The 23,876-nt window shown below is 43.9% G+C and overlaps 1 protein-coding gene across 4 annotated transcripts in view; it reads right to left on the reverse strand.

Moving 5' to 3' along the window:
• Positions 1-23,876, reverse strand: part of TTBK2 (tau tubulin kinase 2) — a 150,375-nt gene that overhangs the window by 10,928 nt on the left and 115,571 nt on the right. For all 4 annotated transcript variants that reach the window (XM_053261412.1, XM_053261386.1, XM_053261392.1 and 1 more), the window contains one exon: positions 1,665-2,941. In XM_053261412.1, the coding sequence (XP_053117387.1) occupies positions 1,665-2,941 (1,277 nt within the window). The remainder of the gene's footprint in view (positions 1-1,664; positions 2,942-23,876) is intronic.

Genomic DNA, 23,876 nt, shown 5'->3' on the forward strand with positions numbered 1-23,876 from the left:
GAAACATCCATAAGGGTCTGATGTAAAAAAATGAGATATTCTGAGAGAGAGAGAAAATATAACATGTATAGGTTAACATGGTAACACAAATGTAAGATAGCCATATCTGTTAACCAAAATAAATGAGTGTGTCAGATCAGGACATCAATGTAGATGAGTATGGCCATAAAATTATAAGTTGCTGCTTCAGTGATTAATCCTCCAGCAAGGATTAAATGAGTAGGCCCCAGGGCACTGCTGGAGTTATAAGACACAGAATCAAGTACTTTAGCATATATGGTGGGACTGCAAGATCATACAGAATTTCTGGGAGAAATGTGCTGCCACAATTAATCAGATTGTTATAAAGAGTATTGAATTAAGACCTCAAGTGTTACAGCTGAATGATCCGAGAAACTTTGTATGAAAAGAAAACTGAGGCATTACTTCTGACAGGGTATTATTGCGTAAATACTGGGGAACAATAACAGCACCAGAATAGTGCTGCAATAGAATAGTGTAAAAAAATCTGATGGCTCATTCTATGCATACATGAACTGCTTAAATGAATTCAGAAAAAAGAAGATGAACACAAGAACTGAGTTTATCAAGAAATGGCAGAAGTTAATAGATATTTAGAACAGTAAGTTTCCTTTCTCCTGTGAATATCTATCTATCTATCTATCTAATTCTCTTAGCCGGCATGCGTGTCCTCCTGGATATGACAGCGGAACTCTTGCGAGAGTTCCTAGCACTGGGCGAGAATTCAGGGCAAAGGAAAAATGGCGGCCGCCGGGACGACCTGGCCTGGCCATGCCTTCCTGGGTAAGGCGGGGGAGGCATCAGCAGCAAAGCCCGGCCTGCCCGTGGGAGGCAGCAGTGGGACAGCCGTCCCGGCCGACCCAGGTAAGGGGAAGGCGGCGGCAGCGTCAAAGCCTACCCTGCCCGCGGGAGGCAACGGTGGGATGGCCGCCCTGGCCATCCCAAGGGGAAGGCAGAGGCAAAGCCTGGCCTGACCGTGGGAGGCGGGGGTGGGATGCAGGGCCATCCCGGCAGTCCCAGGTAAAGGGCAGTGGCGGTGAAGCTCAGCCTGGCCGCCGGGGGTGGGAGGCGGCATGCCAGGAAAGAAAGTGGCAGGGAAGCAGCGGAGAGACTGCAAAGGGGGTGAGTAGGAAAGAGAGAGTGCAGAGTGGGGCAGGAGGGAGGGGGAGGGGGGAAAAGTGGGGCAGGAGGGAGGGAGAGTAGGGCAGAAGGGAGGGAGAGTGGGGCAGGAGGGAGGGGGGAACAGCCAGCTCCAAACAGTGCACAGATGCTCTGTGCGGGTAGGCTAGTTTTAATACAATTCACTATAATAGAATAGGAAGCAATAATTATAGGATAGATATTAATCAATTGGTCTATGTGGGAGTAAAGAGGGATGATACAATTAAGGTGTTGTGTGGGTTATGGAGGGGCATTTGTAATTAATATGGTTAGATGATGTAGTGTAAGTGCTGCCAAAGCAAGCACAATGTAGTGTATTTAGGATATATTTATAATGAAAATTTAATATACATTCCATAAACAGAACACAAAACAGTTATGGGCAATCTCAAAACAAAAAGTACTTATGTGCAAATAGAAGCCTTTCTAAAATCACTCAAATCTATTTCAAATGTGTTTTTGTTATTAAAATGGGTTATTACCTAGCTTCTACTCCAGGCCTTGTTGGTGGTCGTCCTGGTGGTGGCCGAGGAAAAAACTGAGCAGTATTTGATCTGTTAACATGCTCTGTAGTAGTCCAAGATACTGGTCTTGGAATTTTGCTTTTTCTGGACTGAGGACTGCTTGGTGACAAAACACTTTCTTCTTCTTGGCTGCTCAAATGTGTGTCCAATGTTAGCTTGGGAAAGGAGGACAAGACATCCTCAGAAAGCGGTAAAGGACCAGCAGCTACCTTTTCCTTCAAGGACTTGTCAGAGGCACTTGAGAGGTCACCAAGGAAAGTTTTGAGCTGTCTCTTTTCTACCAGTAGTCTAACCAAGTCTGTATGATGAGCCTTTTTTAGGAGCAGCTTCTCCTTTGCTGAAACGGGAGAAGATTCTGATGAGGAGTCTATCTCTTGTGCTAAAACTGGAATGCGACTCTGTCTAGATACAAATGATGACCTAACTAACTCCTTCTTGGATTCGTTAGAATTCTCATTCTCAGAAACACAGTGGAACAGTTCTCCATTTCTGGGAACATTTTGCTCTTCTTTGTCATCTTGGTGCAAAAGGGTGGCAAGGTTCACTTGTTGGTATTGCAATTCATCTGCACGTTCAATATCCTCCTCATCATGGAAGCCATTTTCTTGCACTGGTACTATTTGGCTCTCCTGTCTATGAACAAATGGGTCAGTATTTCTTGATAAAGAAATATCTGATGTTTCAGCAGCTGACGGCTTCAGTATCTCCTGTTTTACATCCTGATTTGGCAATAAGCAGGAAGTCATTGGCCTCAGTTCTTCAGGTTCTGTAGTTTCCTGAGGTCCATCCAACACAGATTCTGTGTTCCCTAGAGCAGCTGAGCATGGTCCTTTACTTTGTATTTCAACTGAATCTTCATAAGCCTTGGGAAGCAGTCCGTCTTCTGCTTCTTCAAAGAGATTTGCAAGCTCCTTCTTTTCATGCCTCCTCATGCCTTCTTCAAGTAAATCGTTTTGGTCGGGGTCTTGGATTTCAACACTTTCTCCAACACATCCTTGCTTATCATTTACCTCTAGGTTATGGTCTAACTTGAGTCCTAAATCTATTTTAATACCACTAAGAGTTAATGCATCATTTGCCACTATAAAGTCAGCTAAATTCTCCTTAGGAGAGGAAAGTTCAATAGTATGTTCCATAAGTCGAGGGTCTCGATCCTTCTTCCCTAGCTGCTGGCCATAGTGAAAGCTCTCAGAAGCAGACTGCGTGGACGCCATTGATGGCCTGGGTATTGTAACCTATACAGAGAAGAGTAAGAAAAAAATTGAAAATGATTTTCAGAAAATACTTTTCTTAAGTTTGAAACTATCACAAATTCATATTGTAAACTGTTCTTTTTTAAAACAAGAAAATGGTTTAATAGTTCATTTGCTTTTGAAGGGCCATAGAACACCACAACATCCAAGGACATATGTGGAATGTACCAACAAGCACAATCTTTACTGAACACAATATAACAAGCTAAAAGCAGGTTGCTTATCTGTAATTGGTTACCTGTGAGTGATCCGTGTGCATTCACAGTAATAGTTATTGTACCTGCGCACTAGCCTCACAGATATATATTTTTCGTTTCTCGAGGCACTCTAGCCCTGCTCATCACGCTCGGCATGTTCATTAATTCTGGCAGTTGGAGTGTCCAATGCTTATATGCTGGATGGCTGACTGCATATAAAAAGCAGCTCTGCAATATTTATTTATTTATCAATATCTAAGCAAAGTAAATATGCTGCAATGGGGTGGATGGGAGGGTCATGTAAATGTACACGGATCACAAAGATAATCATACAGGTAAGCAACCTGTTTATTTTTGATGTGATCTGCTGTACATCCACAGTAATGGGTGATTATCCAGCTTACCACTGATGACAGGTGAAGTGAAGTTGTTGCAGAATTTTCTTTAGCACTGCTCTTCCAAAATTTGCCTCCAAGGCTGAGAGTGGGTCTACGGCATAATGTTTAATGAACAGTTGGTCAGAAGCCCATGTAGCTGTTTTGCATATCTTCTCCACTGATATGCCAGACAGATTGGCTACACATGCTGGAACAGCTCTTGTGAAATGCACTTTTATAGATAGTGGGGGGCTTATCCCTGCCTCTTCTAAGCTAACCTAATCAATTCAATCAGCCAATGTGAAAGACTTTGTCTAGATCAGGCCTGCTCAACTTAGGCCCTCCTGCAGATGTTGGCCTACAACTCCCATAATCCCTGGCTATTGGCTACTGTGGCTGGGGATTATGGGAGTGGTAGTCCAAAAAACAGCTGGGGGCCTAAGTTGTACAGGCCTGATCTAGATATTGATCTGTGTATATGTTTCCCCTTATATGAGTCAAATAGCTCAGTGTCCTTTCTGAAGCTCTTTGTTCTATTTAGGTAGGAGAGTCCTCCGTACATCCAAGGAGTGTAATGACTTCTCCAGAGCTGAGGATGAATTTCTAAAGAACGCTGGTAAGATAATATATTGATTAATGTGAAAGCCTGAAACAACTTTTGGCCAGAATGCTGGATCCGGTCTTAACACCACTTTCTCTGGGTAAAACTTTGTGTGTGGGGAATCCGACTTCAGGGCCATTAAGTCAACAACTCTATGGGCTGTTGTGATTGCTACCAGAAAGACAGTCTTTAAAGATAAGATTTTCAAAGGAACAGACACCACTGGCTCGAAGGAGTCTTCCATCAAGGTCAAGAGCACTAAAGATAAACTCCAGTGTTCCAAGAGTTTCCTATATGGTGGATATAAATTGTTTGGCCCTTTCAAGAAATGTTTTGCATACAGAAGGGAGAACACTGACTTTGAATTCCACCCTGGACATCTTGGAGAAACCGCAGCCAAATGCACTCTCAAAGAAGTGTTGGAGAGGCCTGCCTGCTTTAAAGTTGTTAAGCAAAGAAAGGATAATTTGTCATATGCCTGCTGAATAAGGATCAAACTGTTTGATCTTGCATATCTGGTATATTGCATTTACAATTACAGTTTCTCCTCATGGATTCCTTTCTGTCAATCAGCAGAATCTCATCTAACAATGTATTTTCCATGCTGCCAGCTTTAGAATTGACACACTGTGATGCAGAGTCTTGCTCTGGTTCTTAGTCAGCAGGTTCCTGTCACTGTGGAAGATGCTGGCAATGGTCTTGAGAGAGATACAGCAGCATTGGGAACCATGTCTGATGGGGCCACCACAGCATCACCAGGATGCAGAGTGCATTTATCCTCTGCCAGAATGTTGTTCACTACCCTTTTCAGTATAGGAAATAGGGGAAATATGCACAACAGGTTGTCCTTCCACTGCATCTGAAAAGCATCACCCATGAAGAGATGGCCTATGCCTGCCCATTAGCACTACCGTGGGCACTTGTAGTTTCTCTGTGACACCAATAGATCTATCCATGGTTCTCCCCAAGCCCTGAAGATCTGACAAGTATTTTCAGATCAATTCCCACTTGTGGTCTATAATCTGTGAGCTTGTCCTGCTCAACCTATCTACCAGAATATTGTCCATTCCCTTTATGTGCAACTCTACTGAGTGAATTACCCTTATTATGCACCAATTCCAAATTTGAATGCTTAGACTGAATAGTGACTTTGACACTGGGTCACCTTGTTGATTTATATAAGCTATCACCGTAGTGTTGTCCATGATAAGGTGGACCCCTCTGCCATCAAGTGATGAGAGAAATGGCTTTGACCAGGTAAAATGCCATGAGCTCCAGGAAGTTTACATGCAGTTCTCTCTGCTGACTGTTCCAAACACCCTGTGCTCTTTGCTTCCCAGTGTGTCAATGACACATCCATTGTGACTGCCTGTGTTGGTAGTAGAGGCTGAAATGAGAAACATGTGTGGTTCCTTTATCGTTCCCACCACTGAATGGACAGTAAAATTCTTGGTGGCATTTCCAAGACCATGGGCTAGCCATCAATACCGTATCTGAACACACACAAAAATCACTTTTGCACTGTGCACGCAACCTCAGCCTTGCATACCATACTGTTGAACTGCAAGATGCCATCAATCTCAGTAATTTCTGCACTTTTTGTGCTGACTGCCTTGGCTGTTGATTGAAGCTCTGCACCAACTCCACTACCGTAATCCTTTCTTGCGGTAAATACACTTTCTTGAAATGAGTGTCCAGGATCGACCCTATACATTTAATTCTCTGTGTTGGAGTTAAATGTGATTTCTTCCAATTCACCAGATCCTTTAAAAGTTATAGAATGTACTGCATCTGAATGAAAAGGAGCTCCTGGGTGTCTAAAGCCACCAATCAATCATCTAAGTATGGATATAGTCTTATGTCCCTTGTTCTTAGGTATGCAACTATCACATTCATGCATTGCAAACACTCTAGGAGCTGTGTTAAGGCCAAAAGGAAGTACCTTGGATTGGCACGCTGGATTCTCCTACTGTGAATCTCAGGTACTTCTTGTGGTCCTCTCTTAACCTTACATGGAAATAATCATCTTTCAGATCCAGCATCACCAGGCACTCCACCTGCACCAATAAAGGAAGAATGCCTTACCAAGTGATCATCCTGAATTTTGTGGTTATGATGAAGTCGTTTAACCACCCAAGATCTAAAATGGGGCATATAACTCCATCCTTCTTTGGTATCTGTTTGGGTATCACTGGCTCTATTGCATCAATTTCTAGCAAAAACTTCACTTCCTCTACCAGCGTTGGAGTGGAATCGGTGTATTTTAAGCCTGTGAAGACAGGCTTTATTGTGAATTCTATCACATATCCAGATGTTGTTCTTCAGCATCCAAGCACCTTTTGTTATTCTATGATAAGCTGGTGCATAAGGTTCTAAGTAAATGGAAGTTTAGCCCTGTTTTAAGTTGCATAAACTGGTAGTGGTGTCAAAGATACTGCTTCATTGTGTCTTATTGTTTTTGTTGGTGTTGTTGCTGACCCAGTCTGCCCAAAACCCCTTCTTTGCTGTGGACTACAGGAACTACTAAAACCCCTTCTTTCTGTTTGCATAGAAGTTGTGAAAGCCTGAGTTTGCGCTAGAGGTACTTGCTGAGCCATTCAAGGTGTAGGATGTGTGACTGAATCTCCTAAAGCTCTGTGTTCCTATACAGTTATTTTCACTTTTTTGGCCTTCCAGAGATGGTATTCCTCATAGTTATACTCATAAGGCTGATCAGTTGAATACGAATGCTGCCTGTAATTGCCGAGACTGAATCCATATTCAGAAACCCCTGTAGAGCTCAAGTAAGAACATAGGAAGCTGCCATATACTGAGTCAGACCATTGATCCATCTAGCTCAATATTGTCTACACAGACTGGCAGCGGCTTCTCCAAGGTTGCAGTCAGGAATCTCTCTCAGCCCCTATCGTGGAGATGCCAGAGAGGGAACTTGGAAACATCTTCTCTTCCCAGAGCAGCTCCATCACCTAAGGGGAATATCTTACAGTGCTCACACATCAAGTCTCCCATTCATATGCAACCAGGGCAGACCCTGCTGAGCTAAAGGGACAAGTAATGCTTGCTACCACAAGACCAGCTCTCCTCCCATAAATAGACTGTGTGCTTGCAGTAAGAACTGTGCCTTGGGCTATGGAATGGTATTCTCTGTTTGTGCCAATACCCATACCAGTAATGGCACCCTGGTGAAATTGATGGTGTCACTCTGGGTGGGGACAAAGAGGGAGTCTTCAGAATGCCTAGTCTTTCATTGTCTGACTCCTCCTCTACATCTAGTCCTTGAATAAGGAAACCTTGAAATGCCATTGGTGAGCTCAGTGAGGCATCCCAAATAGAAGCTGCCATCAAAGTTGCAGAAGCCCTAGGCATTAAAACCGCTGGTAATAGGGTCTCTCTCAGTACTGGTCTTGCTAACCAATGTCAATGTTGACAGGTTCTGTAACTGAACCTCTGTCTCTGTGCCAATAGCAGTTGCATGGTTTGTCAAAGGTTGCAGAACCAAAGCAGTCAGTGTTGACATCGTTACTGACAGTGCAGCCATAGTTTCTTTCGGAACTGGGGTAGTCATCTATGTCAACGTCAGTATCACAGGCAATGCCTGGATAGAACAACCTAAGGCAGTCGATGGAGATGGAGTCTTCTCACCTTCTGTCATCCTTGATAAAGAATGTTTTGATGTCAAAGTACTCCTATTTGATGATGAAGATGGAGAAGAATGGCCAGATTCTGTATGCTCTCTATTTTTCTTATGCTTTTTTGGTTGATCTGCTGACAATGTCTTCTTTGCCACAGCTCCTGGATGCTTTAAAGTATCCGATGGGGTTATGTTGTGCTCTGCCTGTTCCATCTTGCCACTCTGTCTTGCCTCTGCTGTCGAGAGGGCAGGTATTGTTGTCAACTGCGAGGCTCCCATTGTCAATGTCAACTGACTCATGCTGACAGATTGGCAGACTCAACCAGCATAGCCTTTGTGCTAGGCACTGTTGGCAGCAGAGATCAAGGAATTGGGATTGGAGGCTTGATTTTACTATCAGTGAGGCTTTATTTTACAAAGCAGCCCTCAAAATAGAGCTCTCTGCTTTTTTTCATCTGACAATGGAAATACTTGTGTTATGGTCCTCCCACCCAATCAGATTAAGCACAAACTTTGATGACTGGTTGTGGGCAGCTTTGCCAGTCAACCCTCACATTTCTTAAACAACTTTTTAGTGTCCATCAGGAGAAAGAATTGTCTGATTAATGATCCATAGTCAAGTCATAAAATTTCCAACACTTGGAACAAATCTCTCTTCAATTTTAATACGAACCAAGTTGATCTGAGGAGGGATGCCCCGATGAGGATGGTTCTGTGGAAGACAAAAAGGAACTGAGAGTTGGGTGCTCCAACTGCCAGAGTTAATGGACATGCCAAGCGTGATGAGTGGGGCTGGAGCACCTCAAAGAGCTACAAAAAAATCTATCCGTGAGGCTACTACACAGGTGCAGTACCCATTACAATGAATGTACAGTGGATCACGTCAAAGATCTGAAGAAATGTTAGCCCAGATTGTTAATCTGGATTATTTTGCCAATAGAATTAGCACATGTGGTAACATCTTAATAGCTATTTCAGATATCAAAATAATCAATCTCCTCTTTGCTAGAAGTTCTAAAGATCTCTAACTCTGTCTTTATCCTGCTTGGTCTCTCTGCTGTCTTGGATTTAGCTGACCCCCCTCAACACCTTAGATTTTCACAATTAGCAAATGATTTTGCTCCTACCGGTTACATTCACTGCTCAGCGTCTGCATAGGAAGAAGCTCTTCTGTAGCCTTCCCCCCTGCTCCTTAGGGTTTTGCTTTTGGTTTCCTGCTATTCTTTCTGTGCAGTTTTCCTGAGTGACCTCATCAAACCACGTATCTTTCATTACCACAGAGAATGATAACATCTGGCAACATGTCAGGGGAAGAACTATTCGCCTCGATCCACTCCTGCATCTTCTATTGCCTGTCTGATATTTACTAGGATCTCTCTTTCAGTCATCTCATGTTCCACATGTCCAAGACTGAACTATCATTCCTCATAATTCTTTCTTTCCTTAATCCTTCTCTATATTAACATATATTATCATTCATCCTCTTGACCACAAAAAGCCTTGACTTTATCTTTAATTTGTCCCTCTCATTTCCTACCTATTTTGATTCTTTCACCAAGTCATGCTGCTACAATCTAGACAACACTGTAAAAATTGAGCACCCTCTCAGCCCCCTCAATTACAATATTGGTGCATATTCTGGACATCTCCCTACTTGACTACTGCAGTTTCACTTCCTGTTTTCATATTTTATTTATCATATTTTTATACCACCTGATATGTACATCTCTAGGCAGTGTACAAAGTTTACAATATAAAAAGTAACACGTTGTTCTAGGAAGAACTAATCAGCCTACTTTCCTTTCAGTCTCTACAACTGGACTAAATGTGGTTCAAATCGAGGCCCACAAGTTAGATCTCTTGTACCCCAGATGTTCAGGTGTCCCCCATATTGGATCAGGGTGGATAACATCATTACATACTACACCACTGAGGTGTCCCTGTTTGTCACTTGCTGCAACTGTACCCAATTTGGTTCAAATGGGCCAGGCAGTCCACAAATTAGCCCGCTTGTGCCTCAGATGTTCACATGGCTTCCAGCTTGAATTGGAGTGGATGACATCATCACACACCACATCATTTGGGCATCCCTATGTGTCCCTACAGCTGCAGTAAATTTGGTTCAAATCGGTTAAGCAGTTCACAAGTTAGCCCACTTGTGCCTCAAAAGTTCACGCATCAGCCATCTTGGATCAGAGTGCATGACATCATCACAAACTACACTGTTGAGGTGACTCTATGCATCCCTACAACTGTACCTGATTTGGTTCATATTCATCCAGACGTTGTGAAGTTGATAGTGGGGGAGGGGGAGACACACAGACCAACACACAGAATGCTGGGTGATCTCATAAGCCTACTGGAAAGTAGGCTAAAAAGAGATTAAAAATCTATCACAATTAAAATATTCATAACAAAATTAATGTCCAAGTCCTTTGATCTATATCCAAAACTGGTATACAGATATTCCATATACTCATTGTCAAGACAATGACACCCTACTCAAATCCCTACACTGGCTTTTCATCCCCTTCTGCACCCAGTGCAGACTTCCTGACATTCTTCAGTCATACTCACCCTCTTGATACTTTTCTCTCAATGTGTCCCTGTCCATATTTACTTCTCTAGCTCTCCCACTTTCAGCTTTCCAAGTCTTTTGTTCCTTTAAATGGCTCCATCCTGCCTTCCTTACTGTCCCTTATGCCTGAAGTTGCCTTACAGAACATCTGTGTGATGTCAGTGCCACCTGTATCTCTTCCTTCAAATTCCATCAAATCCAGCTATGTAAAACTTTTAATTTTAACCCCTTAGTCCTCACCTCCAACTGAAATAAAGCCTATGTATGTGTAAATACTACATCCCCTGCTGACTGGGCAAAGAGGCATGTTCCAAAGTGGTGTATCTCTTACTGTATATTAAATCTGTTCCTATTCAGCCCAGCATAGCATCTTTTCAGTGGCTACTGATGGAATTTCCTTTGTGTTTCTTTTTAGTTAGCCCATTTGGAGAAAGGAACATTTTTCTTATTCTCATTGTTATGTAAATTGCTTTGAGAACTTTATGTTGAAAAACTGTATATAAACAATGGCGCAGCAGGGAAATGACTTGACTAGCAAGCCAGAGGTTGCTGGTTTGAATCTCTGCTGGTATATTTCCCAGACTATGAGAAACACCTATATCTGCCAGCAGCAATATAGGAAGATGCTGAAAGGCATCATCTCATACTGCATGGGAGGAGGCAATGGTAAACCCCTCCTTTATTCTACCAAAGACAACCGCAGGGCTCTGTGGTCACCAGGAGTTGACACCGACTCAACGGCACACTTTACTTTACTACTATTACATCTGTTTAAAAAAAAAATAGGGAGCAACTTTTTATCCTTGCCATTTCCTTCCCTTCTACCATTTCCCTGCTGCTTAAAGTTTAGGTAGCAACCTGTTGGGGGAAGGAACTGGTTTTATGCATCCCAATTCTATGCATATTTATTCAGAAGCAGACCCCACAGAGTTCAATGGAGCTTACTCTAAGGTAAGTGTATAAAGACTGCAATCTTTGTAAATCACCTTGTATATTGATTGTGCTATATAAAAAGATGGGGCAGAATGTGACAGCCAAAGTGGTATCTGCCCACAGTACTCATATTATATGTATTTTGAATACATCAGACTGACTCCATTTCCAGATACAATTCAAGGTGCTCATTTTTACCTTTAAAGCCCTAAACATGTTGAGTCCCAAGTATCTTAAGGACTGCCTACTCCCAGCTGAATTTACCCACCTGACTAGGTCAGCTGGGAGGGCACTGCTCTGTGTGCTGACATGTACTGAAGCTCATTTGTTGAGAATGTGGGAAAGGGCCTTCTTGGTGGTTGCCCCCAAACTGGTGAACTCACTCTCAGATGAGACCTGCATGGTTCCCTTCACTCCTGATCTTTCAGAGGAGAATAAACACTTTTTACTTAGGCCTCAGTAAAAAGGCCTTTTTACTCAGGCCTTTTGTTAATGAGTAGCTCCCCTCTGTTTCCCTGAGGGCTGTAGATGTTTGTTCATTTTTACTGTATTTTAATACACAACAGTTGTGAATAAGGTTGCATGCCCATGAATGAGTACAGAATATAGCTCCAACAAAGACAAAAGTAGGAATTGGATAGAAATATCAGTAGAGTAGAACAATTTTTCAGATATGTCACTAGATTAAGATTCATAAGGTATTTTTGAGGTAAAGTAATCAAACTGCTTATTCAAAAGGATTGGGTATGCTGAAAACAAATATCATTTGCCAACCTGTATCTTGAAATGTTGGCAGTCAAAATCCTCAAAAATAAAATCGTCTACAACCAAAACTGACAATCGCTGTCATATATAAGGTGATAATGACATGGTTTTAGAGTCTATCATGAAATTTTCTATATCCACCAACAGTTACAACGTTCTTATAAATGCTAGGGAAAGAGTACAATAAATGTTTTTGAGTGAAAATCTTTTGAAAGACATTTTATCTGGATAAGCAGATTTGAGTAACAGAAATTGGAGAAACTGAAATCCTTTGAAAGATCAAGGGTGATTTATCTTGCACAGAATGTTATCTATAATGTGAATAGAAGGGGGAAAGAGGCTCCTAAATAGGCTGCCCTTGGGTTAAACTCTGCATCAGGCTACAAGATCTAAACAAGTTGTAGGGTTATTCCAATGTGCTAGTCACACTGGCTACAGGAACCTTCTCAAAACTGAAACAACATTGGTCTAATCAACATTCAAAAGCATGGACCATACAGTACCTCCAGGTGAACTGATACAGGCAAAATTTTTGGTACAGGGACAATGAGTTCATAAAAAGTTAACTTGGTTGAGAAGGAAGCAAATAAAAATTCAACCAAAATGATCCTGATCACAGCCTAGAGAGTAGCTAAATACAATAGGCAAAAAAATGAGGTAGTATCACAGGAATTACCAAAAAAATCCCACATAAATGTTGAGCAGATGGTCACTGTCATACCTCAAAACAACCAAAATAAGGGAACTTGTTGTATCTGGGAATTATTACAAAACTGCTTACTCCAGCTCGACTTAAATAGGATAATGAAGGCAAAAACAATACTCTGTCAGTTATGCAGAGATGGAATATGTTTGCACAACAGATTCCACGTGATGGTTTTTCAGAGCATTGGTGCTAAGCATTTGGAATCAAGAGATACTCAAGAACGTCTCCTGAATGCTAAGGCCAAACATTTGTTAAGGGCAGATTTCTCATCCCTTGGTGGTCATACAAGAATAAGTTCACAGATCAGCTCCACAAGTAATTCTGCAATTGATCCCACTACAAAAAAGGATAAAAGCCCCAAAAGGGGTGGGGGGTGGGGGGGGGAGGAATCCACATTGAAGACAGACAGGAGTACACTTTAACACCTAATCACTGCCTATAAAGCTGGCCGGAAGGTAGAGCTAGACAAGGTACTGAAATATGAGCTTATGATTATGCCAATTTCTCTTACATACAAAATTGACAACCTAAGAACAAGCAACAAATAAATTCTGGTAGTTAAGTTGACAGAAAATATAAGCTGTTCACCAGAGATTACTCTTGATGGAACATTCTGGCTCCCAACAAGTGGTCAAATACTAGTTGTGGCACTTTGAAAGCTTATTAATCTTCCACAGACTTTCTGACTCATTTCTGAAATTTGTAATGAAGATTGAATCTTCATATACAACATATGTACATTTATACACATGAATTTATATTGTTTTTGATTGGTATAGAGAAATCTAAACAAAAACTGGCAAAGGGAAGAAACATTTGAAACATTCTTGTCCAGTCAGAATAGGAAGAGATAGATACTGTTCCAGTTCCCAGCAACAGGGTTGATTTTATTATGGATGTTCCTGCAGGCAAAATAACTGTAGTTGCTAGTGGATTCCAAGGTGAAGACCAAGTACAAGCATCAAACTCTGCTTTGGATTCTCAGCAGCTAAAGGCAAACCATTCAGAAATGGATATCAGGCTTGTGTTGCACAGCAAACACACCACTGTTTAGGACTGTTTGTGGTATCATCATATAATACATTGGTGCTTTTATTAGCACATTTTGACAAAATTAAAAGTAAAAAAAGTGTGGATGAAAGCAGGCACATAAAAACACCTCAAGTGTATTTCAGCACACAAAATGAAGAAGAAACTATCCACTACCCAGTTTTAGAAGTCCTATTTCCCTTCCATGCAGTAATGAGATGTGAAAGTATCTTACCTGACTGGGCAGAGCCAAAAAGCAGCATGGAAACTGTTCAATACAGACAGCTCCAAAAACGTAGGGAAGAGAACTAATAAATGAAATAATGAGGTGTGCAGAGAAGTTTTTATTCAAGTTAAACTCTGTACTAGAAGAGAACACCTATAATGTGGTACAAGTTAAATAGTTCTGCAAATGCAAATGACAGAAATGCTCCCTCCAACAATGGATGCACTGAAATTTCACATTCAACAAACACACTACCAAACAATGGTGTGGACGGAAGCCACCAATAAAAAAAACCTGTTCTACCACCACCTGAAACAATGGACAGGGTAACTGAAGATGGATAGCTATCCCCAAAGCTTTCATTACTTGCTCCAATTATTATTTATTTACACAGACTGGTATTATTGACTGGTTTGTTTTATGCAGACATCGAGTCCTTCCCAAGGATGGCTGAATTTTATTGTCAACTAGTATATTTAAGCCCGTTTAACTAACGGGCGCCAGTAGGATTGTGTAGCAACGTTTGTTAGATTTGTATTTAGGTTGAGGGAGCAGAAGGGGTTTTCCTTTTGGGAGGACAGATGGCTTTGGGCAGGGGGGTAATCCCCCGATTGAGAAGGCGCTGTGGAGACAGAACTACAGAGCGGCTGCTTGAGTGTGCTGCACAGTTGGGAGTCTCGTGGCGGCGGCCGTTGGTGTGCTTGTTTGAGGTGCACATGCGTCAATTCTGCAACTACTTTTCCCGGTCTTGGCCATTTCGAGGGGGGTGGGGGCTTTTTTATTAATTAGGATTTGGGCTTTTGGGGTGGGGGGCCTAGTTTGTGGCCGCTCCTCCCCGCGGTCTGGTGCGTTCCACCGCCGCTGCTGCCTCTGGGCTCCTTGCGGGTGGGCTGGGCTCGTCGACGCCGGCTCTGCTGCAACCTGTTGCCGCCCGGCCCGCCGCGGCCGCAGCCGCCACCGGACCGGGCCCAGTCCTCTCGGCGCGGCCACAGCCGCCATCGGCCCCAGTCGCCCCACAGCGGCCACCGCCGCCAGCGGGGCCAGTCTCCCCGCCGGCGGACGCCAGCGGGCTCAGTTCCCCCGCCGCCAGCGGGCCCAGTCTCCCTGCCACGGCCGCGCGGCCCTCGGTCCCTGCGGCCATTCCTCCCTCATCTGGCCGCCTCTGCCCTCCCCGGTCCCCGCTTCTCCTCCCCGTAGTCCGTTTTCGGCCGCCGCTCTCCTCAACATGGCCGCCTGGTGCCTGCAGCCGTATCTCCCTCCGACGTTCTGGGCGTGCGCTCCGCACATGACCAGAACGGCCAAGGGAGACACAGGCGCAGAGACACGGGCGCACATCCAGGACTTTTATTATAGAGGATGTTGTTGCTGACAATTACAGATTTTAAAATCCATGAAACTAATGAAAAAGACATTTAAAAGCCTCTCCAAACAAGTAGGTTTTAAGAACTTTTTTAAAACCCTATGGGAGGGGGCATGAAGAAGCTCTTTTGGGAGGACATTCCAGAGCAGAGGGGCCACAACAGAAAAACACATCTTTGACACTTTTGTGTGTAAAATGTACTGCAAGTCGTTTGCTTGATTAGATATCAAAGTTTTCCCAATTTTGTAATAAGTGTTAATTGCATATTCTACTATTCTTATGATTGATTTAAAGAAACATAAAAAATTGAACGTAAGTTTTTAATTTAAACTAATATACAACATTGAACTATGACCTTCACCTGCTTTACAAAAAAGTGAGCAGATGTGGGGAAATAGTGACAGAACAACAGGTTGCTTACCTGTAGCTTTGGTTCTTCTAGTAGTCATCCGTGCTCTTACACGACTGGGCTTTGCGCAAAGACCTTGGAGTTTCTCCAAGCTGAAAATCTCTCTGCAAAGTGGTAGCCCCACCCCCTCCAATGTAGCACGCATGTGTCCTGGCAGTCCTCCTTAGTCAATGTCAGTCCTCCTTAGTCAATGTGTCAACCTAAGAAACTAGAGGAGAGGATGGGTGGGTGTGTAAGAGCACAGATGACCACTAGAAGAACCAAATTTACAGGTAAACAACGTGCTCTTTGATGTGATCTCTGCGTTCAACACAATTGGGCGCATAGCAAGCTGCACCCTGTGCAAACCTTACCTGGCGGTGGGACGTCATACGAAGAATGATTACAAAACAGCAGTGCCAAAGGCAGCATCCCAGCGAGAATGGATGTCCAAGGTGTAGTGCTGCATGAAGGAGTGAGGTGAAGCTGAAGTAGCAGTTTGGCAGATAACATCGGGATGGCCTTGTCAAATGCAGCAGAGGCCAGCACAGCCCTGTTGGAGTGAGCCTTTAGAGACAAAGGGAGTTGTTTGTTTGCAAGTTGGTAGTATATAGAGATAGTTCGCTTAACCCAATGAGAAATCGTTTGGGCAGAGGCCTGACAGCCACGGCTGGGGCCCAAGTGGTAGAGGAATAACAATGGAGAGGAATACCAGTTAGTAGTCCTATCAACATAGTATGCAAGTGCCCTCTGGACATCAAGCGTATGTAGGCCGCGTTGAGTGTCATCCGAAGGATTCGGGAAGAAAACAGGTAAAGTCAGAGGTTGGGAGAGGTGTACAGAGAAGACAACCTTGGGTAGAAAAGAAATGTCAGTATGAAGGAGCATCTACCCTGAGAGCTCGGAGTTCTATGACTCTGCGGACAGAAGTAATGGCCACTAAGAAAGCCACTTTATAGGAGAGGAGATCATCAGATGAGGAGGTCATGGGCTCGAATGGGGGGCTCATCAAACAGATGAGTATGAGGGAGAGGTCCAATAAGGGAGCCACAATCAGGGCATCTGGGTAAAGGTGAGAGGCGCCTTTTGAGAAACGTTTAATGGTAGGGTAAGTGGGAGGAGAGTGGGTAAGTGGGAAACAGGCCAGAGAAGTGGGAGGAGAGTGGGCAATGATGGCAGCCAGATGGACTCTGAAGGATGACATCTTTAGGCCCACAGATTTACATGAAGCTGTTAAGATGAGTTGGAGTTCATGTGGAAAGGCAGCTTGGTCCAGCACAATGTGAGGCGGAGGCAGAGGCCATCCAGATGTAGCAACTGGCCGGACTGTTGTGAAAGAAGGTGAGGGAGTGGAGGAAGGTGGTAGTACCTGTGGGAGAAGAAGTTCAAGTGGCGGGAGAACCATGGTCTCCTGAGCCTCCATGGGGCAGCAAGGATGCACTCTGGATGGTCCTGCAGGATCTTTAACTGGATTCTGGGTATTAAAGGAATGGGAGGGAATATGTATGCTGAGAGTTCCATCCATGAAATAGCAGAGGTGTCTCCTAGGGTGCGGAGGCCGAGGCTCGCTCTGGGGGAGTAAAGGCAGTATTGAGCATTTAGAAGGGAAGCAAAGAGGTCTATCTCTGGGTTGAACCAGAAGCGAAAGAGAGTCATGAGAGTCTGATGGTGAAGTTGCCACCACTTGTGGGAAGTGGCTCCTGTTCTGCTGAGGATGTCTACTTGAGTGTTGGTGATGCCATGGATGTGAGTCACTTCGGGTGTGATCAAGTGGTGAATGCACCAGTGCCAGAGATCCATGGCGAGGTAAAGAAGGGAGGCTGAAGTCGTGCCACCCTGTCTGTTGAGGTAGGACTTCACGGTGGTATTGTCCATTTGAATAGTGACAGTAAAATGAGTAAGAAGTGGAAGGAAACCTCAGAGGGCCTTGAAGATTGCTAGAACTTCGAGGTAGTTGATGTGGTGGGTGGTCTCGGATAAAGTCCAGAGGCCCTTTAAGTTGAGGCCTTCCATGTGAGCTCCCCAGCCGGTCTCTGACGCATCTGTAGTCAGAATGAAATCAAGGAGGTAGAGTGTGCAACGGGGTTCCAGAGTGTAGGTTGTGAGAGAATCTTGTCACCAGTGTAGGTACAGGTGGATGTGAAGGGGTACATGTAGCCAGAGGCTTTGTGGGTCGTAATGAGGATGAAAGTTGTGCAGGAACTAATGTTGTAGCGGCCTGGATTGGAGGAGAAAGTGAGGGAGTACATGAGTGGTGGAGGCCATATATATAGCCCAAAAGCTGTTCGATAACTCTAGCTCTGTGGCAGTGTTGGGCAACGACTCTGTTAGTCAGAGAGAGGATAGCCTGGATTCTGTGATTGGGCAAATAAAGTCTTGCATGTAGAGAATTGAAAAGGGGACCTAGGAACTCTATTCACTGGATCGGCCTGAGTTTGGATTTTTTGTAATTGATTTGGAGGCCGAGGTTGGTTAGGGGAGAAATGGTGGATTGGAGGGCGTTTCCGAGGTTCTGAGAGGTGTCTGCAACTAGAAGCCAGTCATCCAGAAATGAGAAGAGTTGAATGCCTTGTTGTTGTAAATGCACCACCATGGGGACAATATACTTTGTGAATACTCGTGGTGTGGAGGCAAGGCCGAAGGGCAGGGCTCAGAATTGATAGATGGTGCCCTGTACTGTGAAACACAAGTATCTTCGATGTTGTGAGTCAGGTGATAATACGCATCTTTGAAGTCCAAAGAAATGAACCACGTGGCCTGGTATAGGAGGAAGAGTAAGGTGGGTATAGTGACCATTCAAAAGTGTTTGTAAATGATGAAGTAGTTGAGTTCCCGAAGGTCTAAGATAGGGCGGAGACTGCCATCTGTTTTTGGGACTGTGAAGTATGTGGAATGGAGAGTCTGGGCTGAGAATTGACTCTATAGCTTGTTTGTCAAGCAGAGTTTTGACTTCTGATAGCAGGGTAGGAGTAGGAGTGGTAGGAATGGGGAGGTTGAAAGGCGGTATGGAAGAAAATTCCAGGGCATAGCCTATTTGGATGATAGTGAGGACCCGAGTCCGATGTTATACACTCCCAAGCTGGTAGAAAGGGGGAGAGTCAAGTTCCAATTCAGGCCCAGAGCCAAGAGTCATTGCTTTTTGGGGAAGGCCAAAGGTGACCTAGGCTTTGGGGCAGGTTGACATTAAGCAGAGGAGGGTCTCCCATACTGTTGGTATCGTGAGGGATGAAAAGAACAGCCACCCCTGACAGTAAGAATGTGGGGGCCGTTGAGGGAGGGTACGATTCCATCTATTGGGCCTATAAGGTCTGGTAAGTAGAGGGTGTGACTCATCAATCGTGCAGGATTACTAAGACATTGGACTTTATGAAGGGTTTCATCCGTCTTCTCCCCGAAGAGGGCATTTCTTTCAAAGGGCAAGTCTTTTATCCGGGTTCAGGCATCATACGCCAGGCCAGAGGAGCGGAGCCAGGCATGTCTGCAAATCACAACAGAGGTGGACATGATTTTGGTTGCACACTCAGTGGGGTGGCTAACTGCATGTAATTCTTGTTTGGCTAGCTGTACAGCTTCTTGCAAGACCACCTTGGCAGGATCCTTTTTATCAGGAGGAAGGTGGTCCAAGAAGGGCACTAAGTGTTCCCAGAGAAAGTGGTTGTAGCAGGCATTCTAGGCTTGATAATTGGCAATGCATAAGTGAAGGGCCGTCTGACAAAAGTGTCTAGCTTTCTTCCTTCTCTGTATGGTGGAGTACAAGCCAGGTGAGATCTGTATTTGGATAATGAAGACTCCACTACTACAGAGGTGGGTGTTGGAGAAAGGCTCCCATTTGTTCGTCTTCAGTATGGACCCGGTAAAAAATATGAAGACATTTAGAAGGTTGAGGTAGGGAAGATAGTTTTGTCCAGCAGGACCTTGTGATGTCTAAGACAGATGAATTCAAAGGGAGCAACACTGGAGTACAGGTATCTGCTTCAATGAGAGGAATAAAGGATCCGAATCTGTTTTATTTTGTTGTGAAAGTTGGACTCCAAGGGACAAGGCCAAGCGGGAGATGTAGTCCGCATATTGTCTATAGTCCTCTGAGGGAGATCCTGGCTTCTGGTCAGAAAGTAGATCTGGAGGAGTAGAGCCCAATTATGCCAAGTCAGAGTTGGGGGAAGGGGCATCGGGGTCCTTGTATTCCTCCTCAGGATCAAAGGATTCCACCACAGGTTACTGGTCCTGAGTTAAGTCCTCTGTAATGTCCTCAAGTTGTTGCAAAGGTTGGGTCTGTTTTAGTGGAGGTATCCTAGGTGGCGGTAGAGGAGGTTCTAAGGTATATGCTAGTTGGGTAGTAGAAGGAGGTTTGGTAGAGCAAGGTAGCAGCCTGCCTCTATTAGGGCATTTGGGAGCCATGGCAGATGGATGAAGGGGAGAGCAAGAATGATCTCTTTGGCTAGTCTCATAGTCCCACCAGTCCAGCTGCGATCTGTTCTGGGAAAAACCTCTCGGGGCGGCTGCCAGTCAGTGTCAAAGGAGTCCCATTGTCTGGGGTGGTATGAGGGCTGAGGCTGGTAAGAACGAAAAGTAGGTCTATATTGCCAGTCAGAGTAGTATTGGTCTGTGTATGCTGGTAGTTTACGGCTAGTCGAATAGAAAGTAGAGAGTCTAGCATGGACTGGAGGCCTGCAAGGCCATGGATAGAGGCTCTCGAATTCGGCCTCAAACAGTTTGTAACAGTCATGTTGGTGGTCATCCTGGATGTCTGATGGATCCTCGGGGTCGTAGGAATCGGTGTCGTAAATCTGTTAGGCTAGCCAGACAGAGCGTAAAACAGGCAGAGGTAGAAGTATAATAGCAAAGTCTTACAGGAAGAAATTCTCCAAATCAGGTTCAGTCCAAGTCAAATCCAATCAATCCAAGAGTCCAAATCGAAGTCCACGAGCAAGGTCAACACAGTCCAGGGTCCAAACACAGTCAAGGCAATACACAAACACAGCCAATTAGCTCACAGGGAATTGACGTTGCTATCAGCAGGGTAGCTGTGGTGCAGTCATCTTAAATAGGCTGACCCCCGGTGCTGTTAATCAAGAGTTCCTGAATCAGCAGCTTTGTCTGTTGTTCTACGCATGCAGTTCCTTAACTCTTGCTGTCTCTTGAACCGACGCCTCTCCACAGCTGAGACTGGTCACGCCCCCTCCACAAGAGCTGCCTCACCCGGCTCTTACTCATTTTCAACTCCCCATGTGTTGGACCCACTCTCCTTTGCAACTTCTGGTCCTTGCCCTCCCTCCTCTGCTGTAACCTCCATCCCCAATTCCAGCTCCTCCTCAAAGTCTTCCAGCATGCCCATGACACTCGGCTTCCAGATCGAAAAGGCCATACTGGGTGTAGTTGGGTTTGACGCCTTCTGTGTCAAGGTTTTGGCCAGAGTCAAAGGATTCCTCGGTATCGAGGGTGTGATCAATGTTGAGGTAATCTGCCTGATCTTCGAGTTCAAAACCCATCTCAGTATCGAGTCAGGTCCGAATGAGACAATAACGGGTCAGCCTGCAAAACAACCTTTTGCTTCTTTTGGGGTCTAGGATTGGGTTTCTGGGCTACAAGGCGTTTCTTAGTGGTTTGAGGTTCTTGCAGTTGATGAGGTTTCTTTTTCTTTAGCAAGGAAGAGGAAGTGTTCGAGCCCGAGGGGCCAGGAATCGTGGAACTCGAGGTGAGAACAGCAGAAGTCATTGGGACCAAGGCGACCATTTTAGGAGCCATAGGCTCTGCAAGCTGCTGGGGAGCAGCCACGTCCCCAATAGAGGCAGTGGAAGCTAGGGGCTGCAAGCCCAAGTCTCATTGAGGGGAATTTGATGTAATTTGCATCCCCAAGGTTTTAGGAGGGGCCTGAGCCACTTGAGGACTTAAGCGCTTGTTCCCAGAGCCAGGAGCGAAGTCGGGAGGCACAGTTCATTCTAGCTTGTTTTGTCAATTTTGCACAGTGGGAGCAAACGTCTGTCTTATGGGCCTTTGCCAAAGCAAAACAAGCAATGACTGTGTCCGTTGGTGGAGGGGAGTTTGGCACTACACTGGACACAAAACTTGAAAGTAACCTTACTGGCCATAAACAAAAATAAAAGGCCAGGAAGAAGGGGGCCCGAAAGGATGGGAGGGGAACACGGGGAAGGAAACAAAAACGCAAAAGGAAAGGCAGATAAACAGGAGAGGGGGGTAAAAATAAAGGGTAATAAAAGGTTTTCTTATTTTTTGTTTTAGGCTTAGCTTGGAGCAATTCACAGAGGTATCAATCTGTCAGCAGACGAAGAAAGACTGCTGGGACACATGCATACTACATAAGAGGGGGCGGGGCTATCGCCCTTTTCAGAGAAAAGATTTTCAGCTTGGATAAACTCTGATGAGGTCTCTGCACAGATGCAAAGCCCAAACATGTTGAGAACAGAGACCACATCAAAAAATTGCCATTCATTTCTGGTACTAAAAAGGATAATTTCAGAATTATTCCAGCAGGTATTTAAACTTGCCTGGAAAGAGACTTAGGCTGTCTCTTATTTTATCTGCTGCTTCTCCACATTCTTAATTTTAGTTTGGTTTTGACTCAATCATCATAATAGTTTAAAACGGATCTGGTAGGGCCACTGTGTGAAACAAGATGCTGGACTAGATGGGCCTTGGGCCTGATCCAGCAGGGCTGTTCTTATGAATTATATTGATAGTTTCACCTTAAATTTGTTGGCCATCTCAGACTTTTTTTTTTTTTTTGATAAAATGGAAAAACAGGATGAGAATTCTCTTATAAACATATTTACATTAAGTTTATATTAGCTACCTTATTGTTCTTAACTGTTGCTTCTTAAGACATAATAGGGCAATATATTATATTTATAGTTCTAATGCTACTCTTAGTTTTTCAATCAAAATCAAATCAAAGACACAAGCACACTTCCATCTTGCCATAGGCTTTGGCACAGTTTTTTTTCCTTTTTAATGGACATGTATGGGATGCAAACTAATTCAGGTTCTGAGAAATATATGAACTTTAAAAAAAATCATTCTGCCTTTCCTCCATGTAACTAGAAGGCAGCCTCCTATCCAGGCACTGGCCTTACCCAGACCAAGGTTGCTTCCCTATACATCCTACTATCATCAACCGCCAAGGATAAGTTTTATGAAAGGCAGTATAAAAATTGAATAAATATAAAAACAATTCTGCTCGCTCTCATCTTCTTTGAAGCAGAGAATTTAAACTCTAACAAACATTACTGCAATATTAGCATGAAATAAATGAGAAACCGAAGGGCAACCTAGAAAGTACCCAAATGTAGATAACAAAAGTCACCTGCTATTGCAGAGCAGTTCTAACAAAATATTGATACTCATACACCTCTGAGATTGCTTGTCACAGGGTGTACAATCCTCTTGATTCTCTTAAATTAACAAAATGTATGAAGAAAAATGTGAATTTATTTGTGCACTAAATTATTAGATATGCCATGTAAAATAAATGTTTTGTGCATAAAGCAATATGCAGGGCTGTGCAGAAATGTCTTTTATACATGACGATATTTATTGTGGAATGAACTAAGATGAGAGGTTAAGTCACACTGCTTAATAGTCATTGCAAGTGAAAGTTCTTCAGCTGCTATTAATTAGCTTGGATATTGTCTTAGTATTTTAAAAAGCCTTTCCTATTTAATATTACTTCCCTTAATGCTACTCATGCCTACCATTTATCTCCACTGGATATCTAATTTTGCTCAAATGGGCTGAGCTAGTGATTTAGGGTACAACTCAGTTATTAAAGTCAACATGAGCTATCTCAATCACAAATTCAATAAAAAGTGATCTGACAAGAAATAATCTAAACTATGGGTTCCTGCTCACAAGGTAAGAGTAATTCTACATTACATTACAGGGATGTTGTGAGAAATAGCTAACCAGTCATGAAGAAACAAGATTCCTATTGCTAAGACACAACAAGGTTGTTCTCATGACCAGACTCAGCAGGGTAGGAGTGGGATAACCTGGGTAGAGAGGCTCGTGAAGAGCCAGAGGAGCCATTCAGCACTTCTACCCTGCTGCTCCAGAGCAGGGCTACCCTATTTTTTTAACCTCAGCTTTTTCCAAGTTAAGAGAAAGCCACC

The sequence above is a fragment of the Hemicordylus capensis genome, chromosome 1, assembly GCF_027244095.1.
Source record: "Hemicordylus capensis ecotype Gifberg chromosome 1, rHemCap1.1.pri, whole genome shotgun sequence".
Classification (NCBI taxonomy): Eukaryota; Metazoa; Chordata; class Lepidosauria; order Squamata; family Cordylidae; genus Hemicordylus; species Hemicordylus capensis.